General features: G+C 50.7%; 1 protein-coding gene across 3 annotated transcripts in view; it reads right to left on the reverse strand.

The window, feature by feature from the left end:
• CDAN1 (codanin 1) overlaps positions 1–25,128 on the reverse strand; it is a 60,715-nt gene that overhangs the window by 35,247 nt on the left and 340 nt on the right. For all 3 annotated transcript variants that reach the window (XM_054972614.1, XM_054972613.1, XM_054972615.1), the window contains exons 2-9: positions 20,812–21,515; positions 19,364–19,585; positions 18,549–18,742; positions 18,334–18,453; positions 17,223–17,301; positions 15,440–15,560; positions 14,850–14,959; positions 2,646–2,735 (exon numbers count right to left, since the gene is read on the reverse strand). In XM_054972614.1, the coding sequence (XP_054828589.1) occupies positions 2,646–2,735; positions 14,850–14,959; positions 15,440–15,560; positions 17,223–17,301; positions 18,334–18,453; positions 18,549–18,742; positions 19,364–19,585; positions 20,812–21,515 (1,640 nt within the window). The remainder of the gene's footprint in view (positions 1–2,645; positions 2,736–14,849; positions 14,960–15,439; positions 15,561–17,222; positions 17,302–18,333; positions 18,454–18,548; positions 18,743–19,363; positions 19,586–20,811; positions 21,516–25,128) is intronic.

The raw sequence follows: 25,128 nt of genomic DNA on the forward strand, positions 1-25,128 counted from the left end.
CTCATAGCTCCCTGATGACGGAGGGTGCTAGGCCCCTTGACTTCCTCCCTCACAGGATAAGACCATTCCGATGCACAGAGCTTTCTCACCAGAGGGTCATGCATCATCTGGTTGCAGGCTGAACCTGTGATACTGGAGCTGCAGCAGCCACTCCCACCCATGGATCCCCTCCCAGACCGTGGCAGACTGGGGTGGGGCACAGACAGGGCTGGGTGTCTTGCTACACATGTCTCTTTCCCTTGCAGGCCAGTCGCAACTCATCAGGGAGACCAAGGAGCATGGCTGTTCCAGCCCCCGGTGATCCTCCTCGAGTGCCATTCAGGTCCAGCCCAGGGAGCAGTTTCCCACAGCAGCCCACATCTTACCCTCACCCCTGCAAGGGCAGGATGAGGGATGGATTTTGCAGCTCTGACTGCTGCACAAACTGCCTTTGCTCCCTTTCCAGCTGAGGGACATTGGCAAGAATTACATCCAGAGAACCTCTTCACCTTTTCCAGTTTAATAAAATGTGTTACATCACATTTGATGGGGACTCCTCAACTCCCCATTGGGATGTCTTTTCACACATCTCCGCAAATGTTTCCTGGCTCAGGGCTGGGATGGATGGGGTGGGCTCTGCTTCCAGAAAGAGCAGGCATCAATTGGTGCCTTGGGGCTCTGTCCAGTTTCCCTGCCCCCTTCCCCCCCTCAATGTAACTTCAGGCAGTGGGGTGGGAATTGAAGTATGGCCCATGAATGTCTAGCAGGGCGGGGGGGGGGGCACCACAATGGACTTTCATTCTCTGACAGACAGAACTGCTGGTATCTGATAAGCCAGGCAGATAACTGCTGCGTGTGGGGGAAGGGGGAGCTTGATGCTGGGAGGTGGGGGATGTGGAATGACATCTTGGGATCTCCAGGGCTCCTCCTCTGGGAGGATGGACCACTCTCCTTTTCGCTGTTTGCAGATACAGGTATGGACTTGGGAAATCTGGTGCGGGGAAGGGATGGACAACCTCCCCCGGAGCAGTTTCTCTGCTCCCGCAGGCCATCAATCCACTCTAGGGGAGGGTACCACCCCAGGAACAGAGCATGGCTCTCATGGTCCAACCCACGTTCTTGCATCTTTGTGATGCAGTGATGTGTTCAAATGGCATTGCCGCAAGTCTGTGGGCGCTTTTCACTCCTATCATGTCCAATGGGCCTTCTGGCACCTCGTGTGCTTTCCAATGAGCATTCCTGTCACTCATTGAAGAACCCACTCCCTCCACCTGCCTCTCCAGAACCTGGGGGCTGATCCCAAGTACTGCAGGCTACAAGTGCAACCCTCACCAGGTCCCACCGCCTTTCTGGTCACACTTTTCAGGGAGGGGGAACCTGTTTCTCATGGTAGCAGCGGCTGGATTTGCAGATACACAGAGCTGCAGCCACTGGCCTGGCACTCATCAGAAATGGGGGTTGGACGGGTGAGAAGGTGGGTACCCAATCCGCCCATTCAGTGTTACCTCTGCCCCCCTCCCCAGCAGGGATGCCTGCTCCCTGATGGGGGGGGGTTGGTGGGCAGCGGGGATGGCGGCCTCCACATTGGCTGGGCCCCTCATCCGCCTGTCAGGGAAGCGGTGCAGCCACTGGCTGGTGTGGGAAGGGTTGTCAGGGGAACAGTGGGTGGGTGTTCTTGGTGGTGGCCGTGCCTCGCCTTGCCAAGCTCTGGTGCTGGCATGGCTCTCCTGCAAAAGTCCATAGGGAGCGCCAGAGCAGCACCACTTTTAAGTCAACACAGATGGGAGCGCTGACTCAGGTCTTAGGATTGGGCTGCCCATCTTTTTTTTTTTAATTCTTTATTTTTGACAATTTTCATATTTTTAAATACATCTAACAACAAAACTAAACAAGCAAACACACTAACAAGTAACCTCAAAGGTAAGTATAACAGTCCACAATAGGCATATGCTGAAGAACCATGGCATATAAGAGTGTTACTCGTAACAGTACAGGTATCAATGTATATCGATATACACCATCATAAAAAGAAAAATAAGAAGAAATTTAAAAACTAAAAAGATCAATTGGGTAAGGGGTACAAGGTGATATTTCACGAGCGGTCATATAATCAACTACTGGTAACCAATTCTCCCAAAAGTCTTGCTGCAGGTTAACAGAATCCATTCACTTCAATTGATAGGAAATTTTTTCCATAAAGAAGGCGTCCCAGATCTTATTGTGCCAAGTTATTAAAGAAGGTGGTTGTCGGCTTTTCCAGGACGATGCTATAGATAGTTTTGCTGCGGATAACAGCGTTGCTACTAGGTCTCTAGTGTCTATTGGCAAGTCAAAGTCGGACCACAGGTTTAATAAAATCAATTCCGGTTTAGGTGGGAGTAAGTGGCCTGTGATTCGTTTAATGCAGTCAATTACATCAAACCAGAATTTTTGGATTACTTTGCATGACCACCAGCAATGATAAAATGAGCCTATTTCCCCACAGAGCTTCCAACACTTAGGGGAGATAGATCTGGTGCTATAGCTAAGTGGGCTGCCCATCTTTAAAGTGCCAAAGGGCTTCTGTTTGATGTGGATAATCAAGTTGAGACAGAACTACAACCTGTGTGATCACTTAGGGAGCGCTGTTATTTTGTAGACAGCAAAACTATTGCACAAATTATTACCTGATCCTGTTGCCCAGGCACCTCTCAAAATCCCAGCCAGATTTTTCACTATTATCTTCCCATTCACGCAGCAACTCATAGAAAATATCCCTATTGAAGAAGACAGAGATATCAACAGTCAGTCTTTCAATATGCAAAATCACAATAATCAGATCTACCACTAACCCACATTACTGGTTCCACAACACTCTACTCATCTATAAGCAACACAGCAGCAGAAAAACTTAGCTAATTCCAACAAGAAGGGTTTTATTCTACACCCTCTAATCCACAAGTATTCTACTAGCAACCATTCAAAAACAAAAGCCAAAGAACCCAGCACGCACACTTAAAGCTATTATCCCTAAGCATAAGTACTAGAAGAAAATTACACTGAAACCAACTGGAATAACTGACAAGCAAGTCAGTGCTTAATATGGAAAAATGGGCTGCCTGTCTTGCTCAATGAAGGAGGTGGGTGGGCCAAAAGGCTTTTTTATACAAGGGAAGCCAAGAAGTGAAGGAAAGGGCTGTTGTTTTTAATGCAGGACGACTGACAACTAGCTCTGTTCACTTCAGTCTTAAGGGTATTTCTAGCATTCAAATCTTTTCATTTCATTTGTGTATGGTGTTAATACTGCTGAGTAGCACTACCATTCTTTTCCTGGGCCATCCCTTCAAATGTCTGCTGCAAACAGAAGCTGTGTGCTGCACTGGTACAGACTAGATGGTTGCAGACATTTCAGAATTTTTTTTGTTCTCATACTTGCTAACACCAAAACTTGCCTTGCTTTTTCATTACAACCATGTAAAAAAACTTCACATATTGCATTTCAGGTTTATCTCTATCCCAAGCCAAATTCCAACATACTGTGAAGTAGAAAAATTCCTACAAAAACAAAAATGTTTGTGCTGGCAAATATTGTATTTCATTAAAACATCCACAACTTGAAAACACACTTGAGCATAAAGCAGACTATTCCATTTGCATAGATCCACTCCTCCATAATCCACTCCGGCATAAAACTGACAGCTTAATATAAGTTTCCAGACTAAAATAGAATTAAAAGATCAACCTCTTCATTAAAAACCTGGGTGAACAGAAACGCTTTGGCCTGGAGCCTAAAAGAAAACAAGGTAGGTGCCAGGAAAACCTTGAGGTGAAGGGCATTCCAAAAGTGAGGTGCCACTACTAAAAAAGCCCTGTCTCTGGCTGCCAATAGACATGGGCATGATCAGAATCACAATGTGAAAAAAACCCCGATAATGGCGTTTGTGCCATCGTGACTCAGCTAATCGGTTCCGTCCACAGCGTTCGGGGGGGGGCCCTTGATCGGGGGGGCCATCGTGATCTAATCGGAGAGCCAGACACTCAGGTGCCAATAATCTACTCCCCCAGCAACGGAACCAGGGGAATGCCTGAGCTGTGTTTGCCCTCCTTCTGTCATCCTAGAAAACCGAATGGAAGCCCAGCTTTCCTTGATTAGCAGGCTTCCTTCCAACCACGGAGCAGCAACCCAAGGGAGGGAGGGGGAAGGGGGTGTTCTGAAGCCATGGGCACAAAGGTTTTTTGCTTTTTAAAAAAACGGGTCTTTGTAGGAGGAAAGGGTGTTTTTCTGTCTGTCACTCTCTGTTTTTAACCTGCTTTTAAAACACTGTATTTTGTGGGAAAACCTCATGCACTGTTCTGTGTGTGTGTATAAAATATGCTTTTTGAAGACTGGCTGCTTGCTTTTAAAATCAGGTGGGGAGGAACGGAGGATTCTGTCCCTGCTTTTTTTTAAAAGCTGGCTGAAACATGCTGACAGGGTGTCTCTCTCTATTTGGAGAGGCAGGGATAGATCCCCCCCCTCTGCTCTAAGAGAGAGAGAGAGAGAGAGAGAGAGAGAGAGAGAGAGAGAGAGAGAGAGAGAGAGAATCAGGGCCGGATCAATGGGGGGGCAGGGGGGTAGTCTGCCCCCAGCGCCGCCAAAGAGAGGGCGCCGGGTGCAGTTGCCAGCCCCAGGAGCACGCTGGGGGAAAGTTGAATGGCGCGGGTGGCCTCCCAGCCACCCGCGCTGCCTTTTGCCTTTCCTGCAGGACAAGGGGCGGCCGGCTTGCAGGAAAAGCAAAAGGCAGTGCAGGTGGCTGGGAGGCCAGCTGCGCCGTTCGTCTTTCCCCAGGACAAGGGGCGCGCGGGCAAGCCAGCCGCCCCTTGTCCTGGGGGAAGGCAAAAGGCAGTGCGGGTGGCTGGGAGGCCGCCCGTGCCGTTCGGCTTTCCCCAGGACAAGGGGCGCGCGGGCAAGCTGGCCGCCCTTTGTCCTGGGGAAAGGCAAAAGGCAGCGCAGGAGGCTGGGAGGCCGCCTGCGCCGTTCACCTTTCCCCAGAACAAGGGGCGCGCGGGCAAGCTGGCCACCCCTTGTCTTGCGGGGCAGATGAATGGCGCGGGCAGCCTCCGAGCCACTCGCGCTGCTGCCAGCTCTGCAGCGCACTGGGACAGCTGGCTTGCTGCGTGGGCGGGGGGGGGTGCGACCCAGGCGCACGCGCGCGCACGCGCGCGCACGCACACAAGAGCCTGACTACGGTTGCCCTGTGCACTGGCAACCATTGATCCGGCCCTGGTGTGAATGTCCCCTCCCTGAGGGGAGGCGGGTCGTTGCCGGGTTAAACTCCCCCCCCTCTGCTCTAAGAGAGAGAGAGAGAGAGTGTGTGTGTCCCCTCCCTCCCTGAGGGGAGGCGGCTCATTGCTGCCTCCCCGTGCCCGCCGGGCCTGGTGGCCGCTGCCACCAACCACCGTTCCTATATCGCTGGAAACAGCGGGGCGCCTCCCACTTTGGCCTCCCCGATTCCGGATTGGAAATGGGACTTGATCGGTTAGAATCAGTGACCTGGGTTCGGCGGCGGCCCGGATCCACGAACAGCTTGATCGGTATTTTTTTTGGATTGTACCCACCTCTAGTTGCCAACTGCCTTACTTCTGAAGGCAGGGACACAGAGAGCAGGGATTGTGAGGCAGATCTTAACTGGTGGACTAGACAATACAGGAAGAGGCAGTTGTTCAAGTATCCTACCCCTAAGCCATTTAGGGCTTTAAATATTCACAGCTAGCACTTTGAATTGTACCTGGAAACAAATAGGTACAATAACTTGATGTTTGGTGGTAGCCATTTTGGGTTTGGCTTGCATCCTGTGACAGCCTTTTGGGGGTGGTGCTCAACATACACTCTCTAAATTATAAAAAAGTTGGGGACACCTACAATGACATGATGATCCTTCCTTCCACCACCATACCTTCCTCTACCCACCAGTACCTCAATTATGGCACTGCTTTCCCCTCCTCCAATGCATATCCACCCAGATACATAATACAAAATCCCACCACCAAGAGCCAGTTGTCACTGGTGGGTCACAGGGAAATATAGCAGTCTGTCTGTTTCCAGTCTCCAGCCACCAGTTCCTGGTGTAGCATGTTTTTTTATTTTTGCCTAAGAACCTTATAGTAGAACAAGAATTTCAGGGTATTTATAAACAATGAGGAACTTCTGACCCAAAAGTATAAAAGTCAGAATCAAAAACAAATGCATTAAAGACCAAAATTATTAATGATGACAAAGAAACAAAAAAAAAATGCGGATTCGGTTTCGTTTTCGCGGCCATGTCGGACGCTCTTCTCGGCAGGTCCAGGAAGAAGCGGCCGAGCTGCCTGGCCGGGCGGCTGATCTGCAAAGGTTAGCCCCCAGACTCTCAGGCAGGGAGTCTGAGTCCGGGGCGCGGCGGGAAGAGCCCTCTGACAGATCGAGGCAGGGGGTAAATTGCCCGTAAGTCCCTATGGAGGCCGGCAGACGAGCGCGGCACCCAGTGTGCTGCCGGGCCATGGAAAACGGCAAGGAACAGGATTAGGCGAAAGCCTGCAAGTAAGCGAATCCCTTCTGTTACTACAAGCGTATGTGAGGAGTGGTGGGGTCTGAAGGCTAGAAGATTCGGATTTTTCCCCCCTCGTAGAGGCTTGGAAGACTGGCTGTTTCCCCCCCCCCTAAAATGGCAGCGAAAAAGCAGAGCCCTGCTCTTGGCAAGTCAGTTACGGCGGCCTTGCAGAGGGGCGAGACGCTTGAGGAACTGGTTAAAAGAGCGGTTATGGAAGCCATAAAACCCTTTGTTGACAAGCTGAATGAAACAGATCAAAGGGTGGGCTTAATTGAAAGCGATGTGAAAGCCATTAAAGAAGCAGCGGGGGGGTGGGGCAGAGAAGTCTGCCCGGGAAAGTGCGTCACTTATGAGAGCAACGAACAGGGAGCTGAAGCTGGTGGAAAACCAGCTGATCGGACTGCAAGTGGAGCGAACACAGACCATTTTGCGTCTCCAGAACGTTAAAGAGGAGGAAAACGAGGATTTGTGAGATCTCGCCTCGGAACTTTTAGCGACACCCGCGAGGGCAACTAAAGAAGAAGTGAAAAGCGCCATTTTGGGAGTCCGTCGGGCATCTTCAAAATATGCAATGAAGCGGCAGCTGCCTCGCGAGATTGTTATTGAGTTTTCATCTAGGAGGGTCCGGGACAGTATCCTATATAATTCTTACAATGTGGAGTTGGACTTTCTGGGAAATAAAGTCAAGATATTGAAGGACGTTCCATTCTTAGTTCGGAAGAGAAGATTTAAGTACAAGAAGTTGGCAGCTCTTTTGAGGGAATGTGACATAAAGTACAAATGGCTACTCCCGGAAGGAATCGGGTTTAGTTATAAAGATCAAGCTTACAAGATTAATTCGGAAGATCAGCCAAGGGATTTTGTGGAAAAAAATCCAGAATTTGGACCAAATACCAAGCAAAAAGAAGAAGATCCGAAGCCTGAAGGGAGGGGGGAGGCAACGAGCGCTGCGGCGGTAGCTGCTCAGAGAGAATTGCGTCCGAGGCCCAGGGGAGGGAAAAAGATTTAACTTGAACTGTACTTTGTAATTTGTATGATCAACCACTCCTCCACTACTTGATTAAGCTATTTTCTTATTATGGTAGTATGAAGGGAAAGCATTGAAGTGTAGCGTTTAGTGTTTGTAGGCTTCCTTCCCTTTTTTCCCACCCCCCCTTCCCCTTCTCTTTTTTCTCCCTTCTTTTCCTTCCCTTGTGCTATTGTAGTCTTTTGTAGTTACTGTTATTGTAGTTTTGTATGTTAGATATTGAAAAATAAAAAACTTTTTAAAAAAAGAAACAAAAAAAATGCAAGATAAAGAAGTGGGTATGGATGAGTGGGGAGGGAAGGCCGCTTGGTATATCCTGATCTCATCAGATCTCAAAAGCTAAGCAAGGTCAGTATTTGCATAGGTGACTGTCAAGGAAGACTCTGCAGAGGAAGGCAATGGCAAATCACCTCTGCTTCTCACCTGCCTTGAAAGCCCCTTGCTGGGATCGCCGTAAGTCGACTGCAACTTGATAGCACATTTACACACAGCAAGAACTGGCCATCAATATTTACTGCAATGAGATGTTAGATAATGCAGCAGAAAGTAACCAAGGTAAACAATTGGTCTCTTGGATCCCTTACAACTGAGATGGATCCCTTACAACTGAGCTGTCCGAGGCCTGACACGCCGGCCTCGGACTCCCCCCACCCCCACCCCCCCGACGACGCAGAGCCCACCTACCGGGCGGGAGAGGCCAAGGACGAGGCCCCACCGGTGGAAGAAGGCCCCAGCGGCTGCGCCGCCGCTGCGCCGCCGCCCGCCGCCGCACCGGAGGAGAGGAGCCCGAGCGGCCACGACAGCGGGCGCACTCGGAAGCGGCGGCCGGCGCGGTCAGCGCTCTGGCGGCGACGGCCCCGTCCGGGCCGCGGGGAAGGCCGCAGCGAGCGGGGCGAGGCCGCGCCGGGCTGCCAAACGCCGGCGCAGGCGCCCTCGGCCGAGCGGGATGGCGGCCGGGGCCAGCAGGGGGGAGGGAGGAGCAAGCCAGCCTGTGATTGGAGGGCGGCCCGGGGAAGGGCCAGATCGCCCCGTCAGGGGCCTAGCCCGCCGTCCATCACAGGGCAGGAGGGAGGAGGGCAAGAGGCATTGGGGGAGAGCGGGGCAGCCCGGCTAGCAGCCCACCAACGGGGTAGAGGGAGGTGGGCCCAATGGGCTGGGATGCAGGTGGCACAGGTGTTGGGATTGATGGTGGGTGGAAGCACTCGGGGGTGAGGGTGGAGCTGGAGTGGGGAAAGTATTTAAGGAGGCTCTGGAGGCAGGCCGAGGAGGAAGGTACTGGAAGAGACATAGCAGGTGCCCGGCATCCTAAGGCGAGCACCCTGCCATTTGTCAGCCGGCTGCCCTGAAGGTTAAGGCGCAGCCGGCCGGGTGGAGCCGCGTGCTGACCGGCCCGCCAGTCAGACAAGGGCCGCCCTAGTCTGAGGCCGCCTGTGAAAGAGCCTCCACGCTTCCTTGGGGACCCGCCCAGCCGCTCCCGGCTACCAGCACAGACCCGCCGGGACCGCCCCACCCAGACCCGCCGCCAGGGGGCGTGCCACAGCCTGACATTGTGGTGGAGAATGCAGGCACTGATCCTGCTGTGAGGCGCCCGCGACCCCACCTTCCGACCCCGCCCGGGTGGACGAGGCCTCGCACCTATTTGCGCCCGGCAACCTTCGGCCGGCCCAGGCTTGACTCCGAGGCGGTACCGACGGAGGGCACCCCCATGGACCAAGCAGCCGCCGCAGCAGCGGGCGGGGCCGGGCAGCCCGCGGCCCCTACGGCCCTGGACTTGGGCCAGCTCAGCCAATGGATGGCCGAGCAGCAAGTGCGGCTCCTGCGGGACCTGACGGCACAGCAGCAAGAGTCACAGGCTACATTGCTCCGTGGACTGGCCCAGACCCTGGGGGCCGGACCCGCCGCTTCGGTCCTCGGCCCCGTGCGGGGGGCCCCCTTTCAGCTGACCAAGCTGGGAGAGGCGGACGAGATAGATGCCTACCTGGAGGCATTCGAACGCACAGCGGAAGCCGCCCAGTGGCCCCGAGACCAGTGGGCATTCATCATTGGCCCTTATCTGACGGGAGAGGCCCAGGCGGCCCTGAGGGCCCTACCCAAGGAGGAGAGTGCTGACTACCGGGTGCTGAAGGCCGCTATTCTCGACCGGTATGAGGTGACACCCGACTCCTACCGTCAGAAGTTCAGGTCCATCACCTACAAAAAGGTCGAGCGGCCCAGAGCCCTGATCAATGCGCTACGGGATGCCGCCTACCGGTGGCTGAAGCCCGCCTTGGAGGGCGAGAAGAAGATCGTGGATCAAGTGGTCCTGGAGCAATTGCTCAATATCCTCCCCCCCAAAGCCCGACAGTGGGTAGCCTGCAGCCACCCCGCGAGCCTGAAGGAAGCCACGGCCCTCCTAGAAAACTTCGCCGCGGCGGCAGACCCACGCGAGGCCCCCCGGGACACGGGCCCAGGAACAAGGATCAGCGGGTCCTCCCCTCGGCCTCTGGAAAACCCGCGCCCGGGGAGGGCCAGGTCCGGGGCCCGGGAGGCGTCGGGGCCGCGACCGGGGGCTTCTCGGGCACCCCCGCTGCTCCCCGGTCGGGAGGGGGCCTGGGGCCGACCCCTGGCCGGGCCCGGACCGGAGGCCGCCCCAAAGAGTTCCCGAGACCCCGAAGACCGGGGCCCGTGCTTTAAGTGCGGCCAGCGGGGCCACTTCATCCGCGACTGTCCGCTCATGGAGTGTGACGCCGGCTGGGAAGAAGCCTACCCGGTGACGGCCCGCCCGCCAAGGCCGCCGCCGCTGATAGTGATGGTAGAAGTGGCAGGGCGGCGCCTGTCCGCCTTCTTGGATAGCGGCAGTTCCATTTCGATGATCCGCACACGCCTGCTACCGCCCCACTTACCCATCGTTCGCTCGACGGCCGTGGCCTGCTTCCATGGCCACTCGGAGACCTACCCGGTGGTACGAGTGCCTCTGACCTGCCGCGGCCAGACCTGGGAGGTAGAGCTAGCCCGAGTACCGGCCCTGCCCTACCCTGTTCTCCTGGGCCGCGATGCCCCCAGCTTCCACCAACACCTCCAGGCCGCACGCGGGCCCGAGGAAGCCTTGCCCGCGGAGGACCCGAGGGTGGGACCCTCCACGGTGAACGACCCCACAGCAGACCCGAACGCCCAGGATTGGTCGACGGACCCCAGCTTCATCGCTCGCCAAGCGGACGATCCCACTTTAGGTGGGCTCCGAGACGCCGTGGCGGTGAGTGAGGGGGTCGTGATGGATGGCAGGCGGGAGAGTACCTCGGGTGATCCAGGAAGGGGGCGTGTGGTTCCGCATCACGAGGGCCAGGGGTGGCGAGGTCCGACAGCTTCTGGCCCCCCAAGGCTATCGACCACGTATACTCGCCCATGCACACGACCACAGCTGGGCCGGACACCAGGGACCTGCTAACACCTTGGCCCGGGTGCTGGCCCGATTCTTCTGGCCCTCGGTGTCCCGAGACGTGAAGGACTACTGCCGCACCTGCGAGGTCTGCCAGCGAACAGCGGGTCGGCCGCCCCCGCAGGCTCCCTTGGCACCACTGCCCGTGATCCGCACGCCCTTTGAGAGAGTGGCTATGGACTTCATAGGCCCGTTGCCGCGGACCGCCCGGGGATGCAGGTTCGTCCTCGTCCTGGTGGATTACGCCACCCGGTACCCGGAGGCCATACCCCTGCGGACGATGCAGGCGCCCGGCGTGACGCGCGCCCTGGTACGATTCTTCGCGCAGGTGGGCATCCCCAAGGAGCTGGTCACGGATTGTGGCACCCCGTTTACGGCCTCCGTCACCCGTCAGTTATGCCGCACCATGGGAGTACGGCAGATCTTCACCTCCATATACCACCCTCAGACAGATGGCCTAGTGGAGCGGTTCAACCAAACGCTCAAACAGATGCTACGGCGTCTGGCCCACGACCGCCCAGCCCAATGGGACCTCTTCGTGGACCCCTTGCTGTTCGCGGTCCGTGAATCGCCTCAAGCGTCCACCGGCTTCACCCCCTTTGAATTAATATATGGGCGCAACCCTCGGGGGATCCTGGAAGTGATGGAGGGGCGGCGGGCCGAGTCGTCGGAACCCCCAGGGAGGCCCGCCCCTGAATATATGAAGGAGCTCCAGGAACGATTAGAAGCAGCCAGGACTCTGGCCGGGCAGAATCTGGAGAAGGCCCAGGCGGCCCAGAAGGCCCGGTACGATCGCGGGACCCGGCTGAGAACCTTCAAGGAAGGGGATCGGGTCCTGGTCAACCGCCGCGTGTTCGGGCCCGGGCACCACGGTGACCCATGGCGGGGTCCCTTCCAGGTCAAGAGGGTATTGGGGTCCCATTCCTATGAGGTCCAGTGTGGCGCCTCCCCCCGTCAGTCCAAACGCCTGCACATCAACGACCTCAAGGAGTGGCAGGAGCGACCCTCCGGCACCTGCCGACTCGCGGACGACCCACTGGACCCGCCAACGGGGGAGCTCCCGTGGACGGACCGCCAGCCGGAGGGAAACGCGCCAGGGCTCGACGAGGCGTTGGAGCCCCACCAGCGGCAGCAACTCCGGGCGCTGCTGAAGGACTTGCCCGGCTGTTTTTCCACCCGTCCAGGACGCACCCACCTGGCTGAGCACAGGATTCCCACAGACCCCGGCCAAGTGGCCCGGGCAACCTGGAGGCCCCTCCCCCGGAAGCAATGGGAGGCCGTGGCCCGAGAGGTGGAGGAAATGCTACGCCTGGGGGTAATCCAACCCTCACACAGCGAGTGGCGCAGTCCCATTGTGCTGGTCCCGAAACCGGATGGGTCCGTGAGGTTCTGTGTCGACTACAGGGAGGTAAACAAGGTCGCAAAGTTCGACGCGTACCCCATGCCCCGGGCCGAGGTGCTAATCGATCAGCTAGGCGCGGCTCGCTACCTTTCGGCGCTAGACCTAACCAAAGGATACTGGCAGGTTCCCATGGCCCCGGGGGACCGCGAGAAAACGGCTTTCGCCACCCCCCAAGGGCTGTTTGAGTTCAAGGTCATGCCTTTTGGGTTGCACGGGGCCACCGCCACCTTCCAGCGGCTGGTGGACCGGGCGCTGGCTCAGTGCCAAGGTTTCGCCACCGCCTACATAGACGACATCTTAATCTACAGCCCTGACTGGCCATCCCACCTCCGCCATCTCCGCCAAGTGTTACGAGCCCTCCGGGACGCAGGGCTGAAGGCCAACCCCACCAAGAGCCAACTGGGCTTCAAGGAGCTGAAATACCTCGGGTTCCTCATGGGGCGGGGGCAGCTGAGGCCCCTCCCGGACAAGGTGGCGACACTGGAGGCAAGCCCCCTGCCGAAATCCAAGAAGCAGCTTAGGGGGTTTCTGGGGCTGGTTGGCTACTACAGTAAATTTATCGCACAGTACGCCAGCCGAGCCAGCCCCCTTACGGACTGCCTGCGCAAAGACCAGCCCAACCAGGTCCAGTGGACGCCGCCCCGGCGACAAGCCTTCCTCGACCTCAAAGCCGCTCTGTCCGGGTCACCAGTCCTGCGCAACCCTGACTTCGACCGGCCCTTCATTCTTCAGACGGACGCATCCGATAGCGGGCTCGGGGCCGTCCTGTCCCAGGACCACGGCGGGCAGGAGCACCCAGTCCTGTTCATCAGCAGGAAGCTCCAACCAGCTGAACGCCGTTACGCGGTCGTGGAAAAAGAGGCCCTCGCTGTCAAGTGGGCTGTCGGGGCGCTGCAATATTACCTCGCTAATAACCCCTTCACCCTCGTGACGGACCACGCCCCCTTGTCTGGATGTCCCGGCTTAAAGATCACAATGCACGCGTGCTAAGATGGTATCTGGCTCTTCTACCCTTCAGCTTTACGATCCGGCACAGACCAGGGAAACAGCATGTCAACGCCGACTTCCTGTCCCGGATGTTCGCCGGGGAAGCCACGCCCGACGCAACGCAAAGAGGGGGGGTGTCCGAGGCCCGACACGCCGGCCTCGGACTCCCCCCACCCCCCCGACGACGCAGAGCCCACCTACCGGGTGGGAGAGGCCAAGGACGAGGCCCCACCGGTGGAAGAAGGCCCCAGCGGCTGCGCCGCCGCTGCGCCGCCGCCCGCCGCCGCACCGGAGGAGAGGAGCCCGAGTGGCCACGACAGCGGGCGCACTCGGAAGCGGCGGCCGGCGCGGTCAGCGCTCTGGCGGCGACGGCCCCGTCCGGGCCGCGGGGAAGGCCGCAGCGAGCGGGGCGAGGCCGCGCCGGGCTGCCAAACGCCGGCGCAGGCGCCCTCGGCCGAGCGGGATGGCGGCCGGGGCCAGCAGGGGGGAGGGAGGAGCAAGCCAGCCTGTGATTGGAGGGCGGCCCGGGGAAGGGCCAGATCGCCCCGTCAGGGGCCTAGCCCGCCGTCCATCACAGGGCAGGAGGGAGGAGGGCAAGAGGCATTGGGGGAGAGCGGGGCAGCCCGGCTAGCAGCCCACCAACGGGGTAGAGGGAGGTGGGCCCAATGGGCTGGGATGCAGGTGGCACAGGTGTTGGGATTGATGGTGGGTGGAAGCACTCGGGGGTGAGGGTGGAGCTGGAGTGGGGAAAGTATTTAAGGAGGCTCTGGAGGCAGGCCGAGGAGGAAGGTACTGGAAGAGACATAGCAGGTGCCCGGCATCCTAAGGCGAGCACCCTGCCATTTGTCAGCCGGCTGCCCTGAAGGTTAAGGCGCAGCCGGCCGGGTGGAGCCGCGTGCTGACCGGCCCGCCGGTCAGACAAGGGCCGCCCTAGTCTGAGGCCGCCTGTGAAAGAGCCTCCACGCTTCCTTGGGGACCCGCCCAGCCGCTCCCGGCTACCAGCACGGACCCGCCAGGACCGCCCCACCCAGACCCGCCGCCAGGGGGCGTGCCACAGCCTGACATGAGCCTTAAAACTGGTTCAGATTAATGTCTGTATGAAATATTTCTTAAGGTGCTCAAAGGTTTTTATTAATACAACAAATCTGGGGAAAATCAGATTACTGATTCTGCACAATTAATTTCAGATTTTTCCCATGAGACAGTATCTATATGAGTCAGCAGGGCCTCCTATTTTGGTCTTACAATTAAAATTAATAAAATTTAAGTTTATTTAACTTTCAAGTTTATTTTCCACTAAGAATCAAGCTATTCACAACAGTTTACTTCCTTGGTGCACACAATGTAGCCTCGTGGTTGGTTCATTGTAATAAAGGAATATCCTCTGGAGACCTGATTGTTCTGCGAACAGCTCTCCAAAAACTAGCACAATGTTTAGCAAGCTGATGAATAAGAAAAATGACAGCACCCTCAATAGACAATTGTACTTACCTTTGCTTCTTAAATATGTGAAATGCCTTATCACTGGAAAAATTAGAACGATTGTCAGTTTCTGGCTGGAAAGAAACCGACTGTACAGATGAAGGCAAAAACAGGGACACCTGTACAAAATATAAAAATAGGTAATCACAACATATTCCTCCTAATGTAACATACAGTCCAAATAGAAATACATTTTTAAAAAACCCAACAGGGCCTAGAATTACAACCTGCTCACCCTTATACATTCCTATGTCAATTGTTAAAACTTGACATTTGGCTAGCTTCTGGAACAGGACATGTGCAGAACAGTCTACATTCAGGAAATGAACCTATTACAACTAAGAAAATGTTAACTTTACTATTTTTTTAAACCTATAAAGCAGAGGCAGTACTTTTTTACTTACTGCAACTGTCATTCTGGGTGCACATAGAAGGTTTCCGTGCAGAGACTACCAGATAGCAATTTCTCTTGGTAAGAAGAGAAGGAATAGTGGAGGCAATCATAACTAGTAAGAGTACTAAAAATTATTTCAGTCTTCTAGAAACACTGAGAAGACCACAATTTCACAAAGTTCATATAGCATCAAAATTGCATTTACCTTTGCTGTGCTGTTTTCATAGGCTGTCATAAGCCTTTTATGCAAGTCTGGGGAAAAGGATGCAATTCTTTCATTCTCTGCCAAGAGCTTCAATGTCCCCTTCTCTAAATGAGAAACAATTCTACCAAGATAACAGCAACAAGGAAAAAAATATTAAATGAAAGACAAAATCCTAATGAATTGCAATCCTAACCTCTACAGTTCGCTGAAAAAAAATCAGTCTATACAGACAGAAAAGTGAAAAGGAAATTCTCATAGTTCTTGTAGTTCTGGTGGCACTGGAAGCAAAATCAAATACAAGCACTACTGAATACACATTCCCACAGAAAAGCTCCTCTTTCAGATGGAACCCTTTAGTGATTATAGGACCTTAGTTTTCTAACTGACAGATGAACGAACATTGTGCAGTGCTACTGCTAAGCAAGTTACTTAGCCCATACACTCTCAACTAGGGGTCTGCACTCCAAAAACATTTGGGTTTCCTGCTTCGGGTTTACCCAAAGCAGGAAAAACATTCGGAAATACCCCAAATCCTAAGTGGCAAGCTGCTTCAGATTCGGATATTTGAATTGCTTTAGAATGTTCTGTAAAGATTTGGAGCATTCCAAAGTGATTCAGGGGCTGGGTTTTCTTCCAGCACCCCCCCCCACTCCCACCCCTCACCCCCCCACTTAGCCCCCGTCCCCTCCAACCAACTTACCCTGCATGGCGGCGGAGAAGGCCAAAAAGGCCCTTCCTACCCCTCAAATGGCCACCGTGGCAGCCTGAGGGGCTGGAAGAGGTGGCTCCAGCCTTCTCCGCGGACCTCCAGGCCCACGCAGCAGAGGCCAAAAAGGGAAGCTCCTTCCCTTCAAAGTCCCCCCTCCTTCCTCTAGCCGGTTGGAAAGGGGGAGACTTTGAAGGAAAGGAGGTTCCCCACGCCGCTTGCAAGCCTCGTAGGGAGCCTCCTTCCCTTCAAAGTCTCCCCCCACTCCCCAGCAGGCTGCACTCAGCCACTTGTAAGAGAAACCCCTGATAAGCAGCCGAGTCCAGGGTGAAATGCCCCTCTCTATGCCACTGCACAGCAGCAAGGAGAAAGGCATTTAACCTGGGCAGGCTGCACTCAAGCCCCTTGTCAGGGAAACCCCTGACAAGCGGCTGAGTCGGGGATTTAAATGTCCCTCTTCCTGCCCGCGCAACCGCGACAAACAGCTGAACAGTGGTTTAAATGTCCCTCTCCTTCCTGCTGCACAGCTGCATGGAGATGGACATTTCAACTCCTTGCCCCGAAGCTTCCTGAAGCTACACAAATAGCTTTGGTAATCTCTGATTCGGGGTTTCCGAAACGGCCCAGGTATGCTGGGGCCGTTTCGGAAATCCTGAACCTTTGCGAATGGGGTCAGATTTGGGTATTTTTCCCTAATCAGAAACCCAAAGCGCACATCCCTACTCTCAATAATACCATAAGCAGCAAAAAAAAGTAGACATAGATGTACACAGCATGAACATTCCTAATAGGCTTGCCAGTTTGCTCACTGTGGGAGAAAGGTGTGGAGGACAGGGGAGTTTGAGTTTGCAAACATAGCGACGTCACTTCTGGTCACATCTGCAGCACTCTAGAAAGTTCACTGATCTCTACGCTCTTCACTCCTCCAATTAACTACAATTGTCCTTCTCCTGATCACATGTAGGAAGTTTTAGAGTGTAGTGCAAAGTCACTTCTGGGTCTTCACCTGGAAGTGATGTCACCATATCACATGATGGTCCTTGTTCCCAAAACTGATTCCAAAACTGTTTAACTTACTGAAACTGATAATCCAGGACCTTCACAGCAAAATAGACACAATTGTGCACACTGTGAAAGTGTTGCCTTTCTACCGCATCTGTAAATAAAATGTATAAACATCCTTAACATTAATATAATTAGAGTTAAAGAAATAAGAAACTAGCTAGAAAGCTAGATAATGTCCGCAGAGGAAGTACTCCTTAGGAGCTACATCCCATGAAACACTAGCTGACCAACCACTAATTACAGACAATTCCTGCAATCTTACTTCCAGCACTGGCCTCTTACCACCAGGCGTCTGAGATGACAAACCAATGAAAAGGGATTTTTCCATATGGGGATTTTTTCCAGGTGGCCCAAACTATGATGTGCTCTTTCTTAGCTCTGCTTGTAGGGCTCCCATTAAGACTTAATGGAGAAACAGTGCACCAGCTGCAGGCAGAGACTCCATGTGAAGTTCTGCCTTCAGCCAATTACTGGGGGGCAGAGGGTCTTCAAAATGGCAGCGCTCAGCTCTGGCATTCCCCTTCCCTTTCAGCACTTTAAAAAGGGGAGTTAAAACAATCCCAGCCAAGGCTCAACTGTTGAAGGGGGGAGGAAGGTTTTGCTGAGCTGCAGGGGTGCTGACAAGATTATCATCAACTCAGCACTTCGCACCAACCTGACAAGCAGGAAGAGGGTGGGGGTACTAGCAGGTCCCCATACACCTCAATCCTGTTTGTTCATGACTGCACAGTGGGGGTGAATTTTCCCATCTCCATGTGACAACAGCTCAGTTTACACTATATTAACATGCATATGGGTATTCTGGATGTTTATACAGAGAGAGAAATTTCTACCAATACAAATGGGATCTTTATTAAAATCCCTTGCCTAGTGGGTTTCCAAGTATTTCAGACAACAGGATCACATACTTTAAAACCAAGGTTTCAAGTGATTAGCTATACTCCTTTCTTTAGAAACAAAAGAAATCAATACCAAAATCATTAACATTTTAATTGCTTTTACCATGCCCACTGTAAATGAAATGCAAAACTTTAAAATATGAACTTCTCTGACTTTGATTAGCATGTGCTACAAATTGGATCTAATTAACAGCCCGGGATTTTTGCACAATACAAGTTCTTACTTCTACATTCTTCATCAAAATCCAGGTCATTCTCTCCCTCATCTGAAGAAAATGTTCTCTTGGATGTTAGCAGCTGCAACACAAAGAAAAGCTCCAGAAAAATATTTGGTACGAGGTTTTCTGTAAAGTGAAGTGAAGGAATAATGCTATTTACTTCGAGCATCTTACTCTCAGCATCACACAGTACTTAGCATCACAACTTCCCACCTTTTTACCTGCTATGCAAGATGAATACAACTGAGCAAGTAGCTCCAGCTGTTTTCTACAGGAGACCTTTTTGACATCTGCAGAAGTTACCAAGTGGTTTTCAACTAGAAGACCCGCATTCCAGCCACAGTTAAATTTGTTGGGTGTACCAAAATCCAGAGATAAGCCTGATGAGGAAGAAGTGTGATGCAACAACTTGGACCTGTAATTTAAAATCCAGAACTGGACATAGAACTGAGAACAGCAGGCATCTTAGTGAGAACAAATAGTTTTTGCTCTAATACACTGATCAATAGGACTCCTTTCCATATTTATCAAGTAATTAAGATTGCAACTTCTTCAGAGAAATACGTATTACTTAATGCAATTTTTCCGTAAGGTATATTTATGAAATACAAGTTAAAACTAGATCAAGGTTCTTTAGCATTGCTAGACCAAATTCTAACCTTAAGCATAATTACAATTAATTAATTAAAGCAAAACCTACAAAATTAAAAGACATCAAGATGCAGGGCATTTTCAAAAGTGCAATCTTAAGTAGAGTTACACTCTTCTAAATTCATTCAAGTTAACAGACTTAGAAGAGTAAAATTGAGCTTAGGATGGCACAATAAAGAAGTCTTTTGGATTTAGCACTGAGTTTTTGAATTTAGAATAAACCTGCTATTGCATGAAGTGTACAAAACTCCCATTTTAAAATTCAAATTGTAATAGTTACAAACATTTGGGTCTACTTTATGAAGGCACTTCCTAAAACAACATATATAACCCACAGAAGATCTTATTCACTCATCAGCACCCCACCCCAAATTTCATAATGTACCGTTCCTTCTTCAACATCTCTCTCTCTTCCTGAAGGCTTCCTGGAACTGAGGTCACGTTCGATCTCTGGGCGATAGAAAAGGCCTCAGGACTTGTTTCAGACTGAAACAGAGAAATCTGATACTGGCCAACAGGCGTGGATGTGAAACACGTCTTGGGCTTGGAGAGTGGTCGCTCAGTGCTCACTGGGGTAGGGTTGATTCTTCTTGATGGTTTTGTTTTCCTAAAATGATAATTAGTCAAATGAAAGATTGTTACAGAGGGAAAAAATACAATAGAAAGTTATTTCCTTCCTCCAAAACCACTCTGCCTTTCAGCACACCATTTTGGACAACTTACTTTGATCAAACACAAAGCACTGATTACATAGATATATTAAGAAAGTTTTACCAATTTGACTGCAAGTATCAGAGGACTCTAAAGGCTAGTGTGGTGTGGAGGACAGAAAACTGAGTGGTATGGAGAAAACAGTCTATGTCTATAAACATCTGGTGGAAAGTACTGCCAAGTCATAGCTAACTTATGTCAACCCCTGCTGGGATTTTCAAGACTAGGGACTAACAGAGGTGGTTTACCATTGCCTGCCTCTGGATAGCAACCCTGGTCTTCCTTTGAGATCTCCCATCCAATTACTAACCAAGGTTGACCCGGCTTAGCATCTGAGATTTGATGATATTGGGCTTACCTGGGCTATCCAGGTCAAGGCAGAAACATATACAACAAAGAAAAAAGCAAGCTAAAATATGAAAGAGTAGAGAAGATTGTTTCAGTCCATGCAAACTTTGTTTTCTCAAGCATGTGAAGATAAAAAATGAAAATTCAGAAACAGGAACTGCAGTCAAGGATTTTTAAAGTGGGTGAATGGGGGGGCAAACAATTAAGAAAATCAACTCATAGCAAAATAGTGTAACTTTGCTGAGCAATATCATCAGAGCTCAAACTTCTGGCTTGAATTTATTTTAAAGTCTCTTCCAATGCTCTCAAGAGGCAGCTTACAGATAAATAAAAACAATGTAAACAAACAAACATTAATATAACATACTTTAAAAAACCACATTAAGAAAAGTATATCAATTTTAAGCATGTTCACTTGAACAAAGGTCAAGAGTTCCATGGGTAAGGAGGGGCAGAATATTATTTAAATTCTGGTATTCGGAACGAGACGTTCGTTGGCAGGAAGAAACCCAGAAAGAAGAAATGGCAATCCAGGCTTCAGCATCTTAAAAAGGGGAGGTGCCATGTCCTGTCAATCAATTGGTCATTGGGCCATTGTCATGTCCCTACTCCCTCTCCACCACAGCAAACTCATCAAATTGGTCAGTCAGGTTCTAGTGATTTTTAGCAGTACTACCTTCCTCCTATCATTAATTGTTATAGAATGCAAAGCTGAAAATTATTTTATTGTCAAAATACAAAAAGGAAATGTAAGAGTTTCACACTAATACTTACTTTGTCATTCCAGCAGCACTCATGGGTGGAAACTGCTCCAGGTCATTTAGGTTCAGCTGATCAGGAGGGGAACTAGTAGAGTTAGGACTCTCTTCACTCTGTTTCCTCTGCCCTGATGCGCCCAGTGATGAGCTATCACCCTTCCCATCATCATTTAAGTTCCATCCCAGCTCTTGTACCACCAGGTGTCCAGAAGCATTTGCAGAACTGTTGCCTCTTCTTCTGCCTCGCCTCGGTGGGGCAGCAACAAGAAAATTCCCCAAACTTGCTTTCTGACCTGAGCGTCTCTCACTGCGATGAAACATGGAACCTGAACCAAAGCTTGGGCTTGTGCTAGAATCCACATTTGGGAAATCACTGCAGGAACCCAATAAATTTGATCCAGTATAAACAGACTCATGAGACTCCAAAGCAGAAACAGGGGTATTGAGAAGGGACAAGCCGTCCTGCGTTGCATCACAAAAGAGCTTCACTCGGCTGCTATTAGAACCAGGTGTGCTATGAGTTCTCCTTTCAGATCCTGTTCTTTGGTTTCCATAGCCAGTAGAATTTCCAAGGACCTTGGACTTTGGAGTTTTAGCAGGAGTAGAAGGCCCATTGGTCAATATCTGACTGGTCTGTTCTCTTAAGTAATTCAATAAAAAAGGCACAAAGTCTTTCCGAAGTAAATAGAGCACAGCTAGCTTGGGATGAACTTGGCTTTCCTGCACAAAAAACATACAAGAAGCTAGCCAAAGAAAATTTCTCAACGCCTACTACAGTAAATCTGTTAGTTTTTAAAACATTTAACTCCTTTTTCTATAACTTTAACACGCATGGCACCACAATATGCTAACATATTCATGGCGGACTTAGAGCAACGCTTCCTCAGCTCCCATCCACTGGAACCACTACTATACTTAAGATTCCTGGATGACATCTTCATCATTTGGACCCATGGGAAGGAAGCCCTTGAGAGATTTCATCAGGACTTCAATAACTTTCACCCTACTATCAACCTAAGCCTGGACCACTCTACACAACAGGTACACTTCCTGGACACCACTGTACAACTACATAATGGACGAATAAATACCACCCTATACCGGAAACCAACAGACCGATACTCATATCTACATGCCTCCAGCTTCCACCCTAAACATACCACTCTGTCTATTGTCTACAGCCAAGCCTTACGTTACAACCGTATCTGCTCCAATGCTCTCGACCGAGACTCACACTTAAAGAGATTTACAACAAGCATTTTTGAGACTACAGTACCCACCAAATGAAGTGAAGAAACAAATCAACAGGGCCAGACTAGTACCCAGAAACAGTCTGCTCCAGGACAAACCTAAAGGAACTAACAACAGAACACCACTGGTTGTCACCTATAGCTCCCAGCTCAAACCCATCCAACGTATCATCAGTGAGCTACAACCCATCCTGGAAAATGATACCTCTCTCTCAGAAGTCCTGGGTGGAAGACCTTTCCTTGCCTACAGACAGCCCCCCAATCTTAAACGACTTCCCACTTACAATCATGAATCGGCCAGCACAGTCACCAGCACAGGGACCAGGCCCTGCAACAGACCCAGATGCCAGCTCTGCCCCTATATCTACCCAGGGAATACAATTACAGGACCCAATGGCATCAACTACACTGTCTCTGGCTCTTACAGCTGCTCATCCTCCAATCTGATATATGCCCTCATGTGCCAACAATGTCCTTCTGCTCTGTACATTGGACAAACCAGCCAACCTCTACGCAAAAGAATAAATGGACACAAATCTGACATTAGAAATGGAAACGTCCAAAAACCAGTGGGAAAACACTTCAATCTACCAGGACATTCCACCAAAGACTTAAAGGTTGCTGTGGTTCAACAGAAACCTTTCAAAAACAAAATCCAACGGGAGGCTGCTGAATTGGAATTCATATGCAAATTTGACTCTGTCAAGCTGGGACTGAATAGAGACTATGAATGGTTATCACATTATCACAGGTAACAGATTCTCTTTACAGAGGCGTGATCTGGGGGAGCCCAGTGATGCCTGGTGTGGGCTTTCGGGGACCACAGTTCTCTTTGTCAGATGCAGCTGGCAGGGAGAGCTGTGGTTATCGAAGGCTTATACTACATAGGAATTGGATACCTTCACTGCTACAAACTAATACGGCAAACTGACTGCACGCGAAAAGGAGATGTTTACATTTCCAAGCAAAGGAATGTTTTGATTGCCTCCACGCTAATTGCATTCTGTCTCTTTGTGATATATGTTCTTTCCTCTCTCTCTCTCTCTTCTCCCCTCCTCTTCTGTATCTGCCCAGTTTTGATCAGGCATCTGATGAAGAGAACTTGATTCTCGAAAGCTTATGCTACAATAAAATTGGTTAGTCTTAAAGGTGCTACTGGACTCTTTTTGATTTTGCTAAACTAGTGGAACAGCACCCTCTAGTGCTCCTCAACAATATTACTTTAGTACCAAATCAAAAACAGAATATATTATCAGGACTCCAGTAAAAGTCATTCGATGTTTAATTTGCAATCTCAGTCATAGAAAGCTTTAAATAATACTTACTGTATTATAAATTTTAAAACCTCTCCTCTATGAGGTGCCACCCAGTTTAATATACTAGCTTGGTGTAGTGGTTAGACTGCTGAACTACCATCTGGGAGACTCACGTTCCTCACTCTGCCATAGAAGCTCACTTCTATTACCTTGGCCATCACTCTCTCTCAGACTGACCTACCACACAGGGTGGTTGTTGTGAGAATAAAATGCAAAGAGGAGAACAATATTGCAAGCTACTTCAGGTCCCCACTGGGGAGAAAAGCAGGGAATAAATGAATAAATACAGCCAACTTCTAAAAAGGAGATAATGGACCATTCACTGCACTAGTGGAACCCCCCCCCCTTGCAGGTGACTGTGCTCCAAAATAAAGATTCTTATGTAACTATCAGCTACTATAGTATCACATATCACCTCAAAGAAAGGTTTGATATTAAAATACAGAACATCGAGTCTGCTGCTCTTCACAACTTGTGAAATCGCTTCTTACAATAAAAAACACAGGTAGAATGTAAAGCTAACTAAAATTCAGTAGGAACACAAGGGTCTCAGAACTTTGCAAGCCAAAAGTTGATAATTCACAATATATGGGAATTAGCTCTTCCTGTAGCTGGTTTTATGTCTCTACATTTTTAGGATTTACATTTGGTAATTTAGACGCTATACCGGATGTTTTCTTAGCAACTAGTACTTGACATAACAGACATGTTTTACTTCCTATGGGGCAGATTACATGGACTGAGAAAAGACTGGAAAATTCTGAGTTTCAGCTCTACAGGCCAACAAACACATCACATTTGAAGATGCTTTCATAAGTGACGTTACTCATGTCTTAATCAGAAGTGAAGTACCAATGAATGCAGCAGACAACCAGAACATTTTTCAAATTGTCCATTCAGTTTATAGAAATAAGGAACACAGAATTCGATTTACACATGTGTGAAAACAGCCATCTTCATTTTAAACACTGAAACTTGATGAAAGTACTGACTTTTTACTGTTGCACCATGGTTCCTTTTGTACGACCCATTTCCACACAAATTTAAGGTTTAATCATCATCTAGAAATTCTTGGCACTATCACTGTGCTAGACCCTGATTATTTCTGTTGATAAGCAAAAATGGTCCCATTTTAAAGAACTTTATATACAGCAACTCCTTCAAGTTAGTACAGGACAGGAACACTCTCCCCCGTGGCTTGGTCACTGTCTTTCTTAAGATGATCGCACACATTTCCCCAGTGAAAGAAAGAGACAGCCCTCAGCAACCCCCGTGGCAATCTGCCGCTTTAAATTGATTAAAAGTAAACTAAATTTTGACTGTACTAATCTTGACCGATTAATCAATAACACACTTCAGGCCGAGGACACAAAATGCACACCGCAGGGTTTTGAGGAAAAGCCAATAAGGTGTACATCCGCCTTTCTATGTGGCTCCTCCAAGCGCCAAATGGCATTTTAATCATCCCAACTTGAGCGAACACCAAACGCAAGCTCACAGTTTGACTTAACTAAAGCTTGAAAGTAAGCTCCCTTGCTTGAAAGTAAGTTCCGTTGTCTCAGTGGTGCTTACTTCCGGATAAGCATGTACAGGATCAGGGCTGTTTTGTGTTTTTGAAGCAGCTGACAGTGAAGCCGAAGCTGGTGCTTCGGAAGAGTCGGGGGCTCTGAAGTTCGGAGGCAGTCTCCCACTGGTGGGGAGGGGGCATGTGCTTGACTCTCTGAAAGTCCACTTACACAGCGCAGGCTTAAAGGCTACGACCCTTCA

Source organism: Eublepharis macularius, chromosome 2 (genome assembly GCF_028583425.1).
Source record: "Eublepharis macularius isolate TG4126 chromosome 2, MPM_Emac_v1.0, whole genome shotgun sequence".
Classification (NCBI taxonomy): Eukaryota; Metazoa; Chordata; class Lepidosauria; order Squamata; family Eublepharidae; genus Eublepharis; species Eublepharis macularius.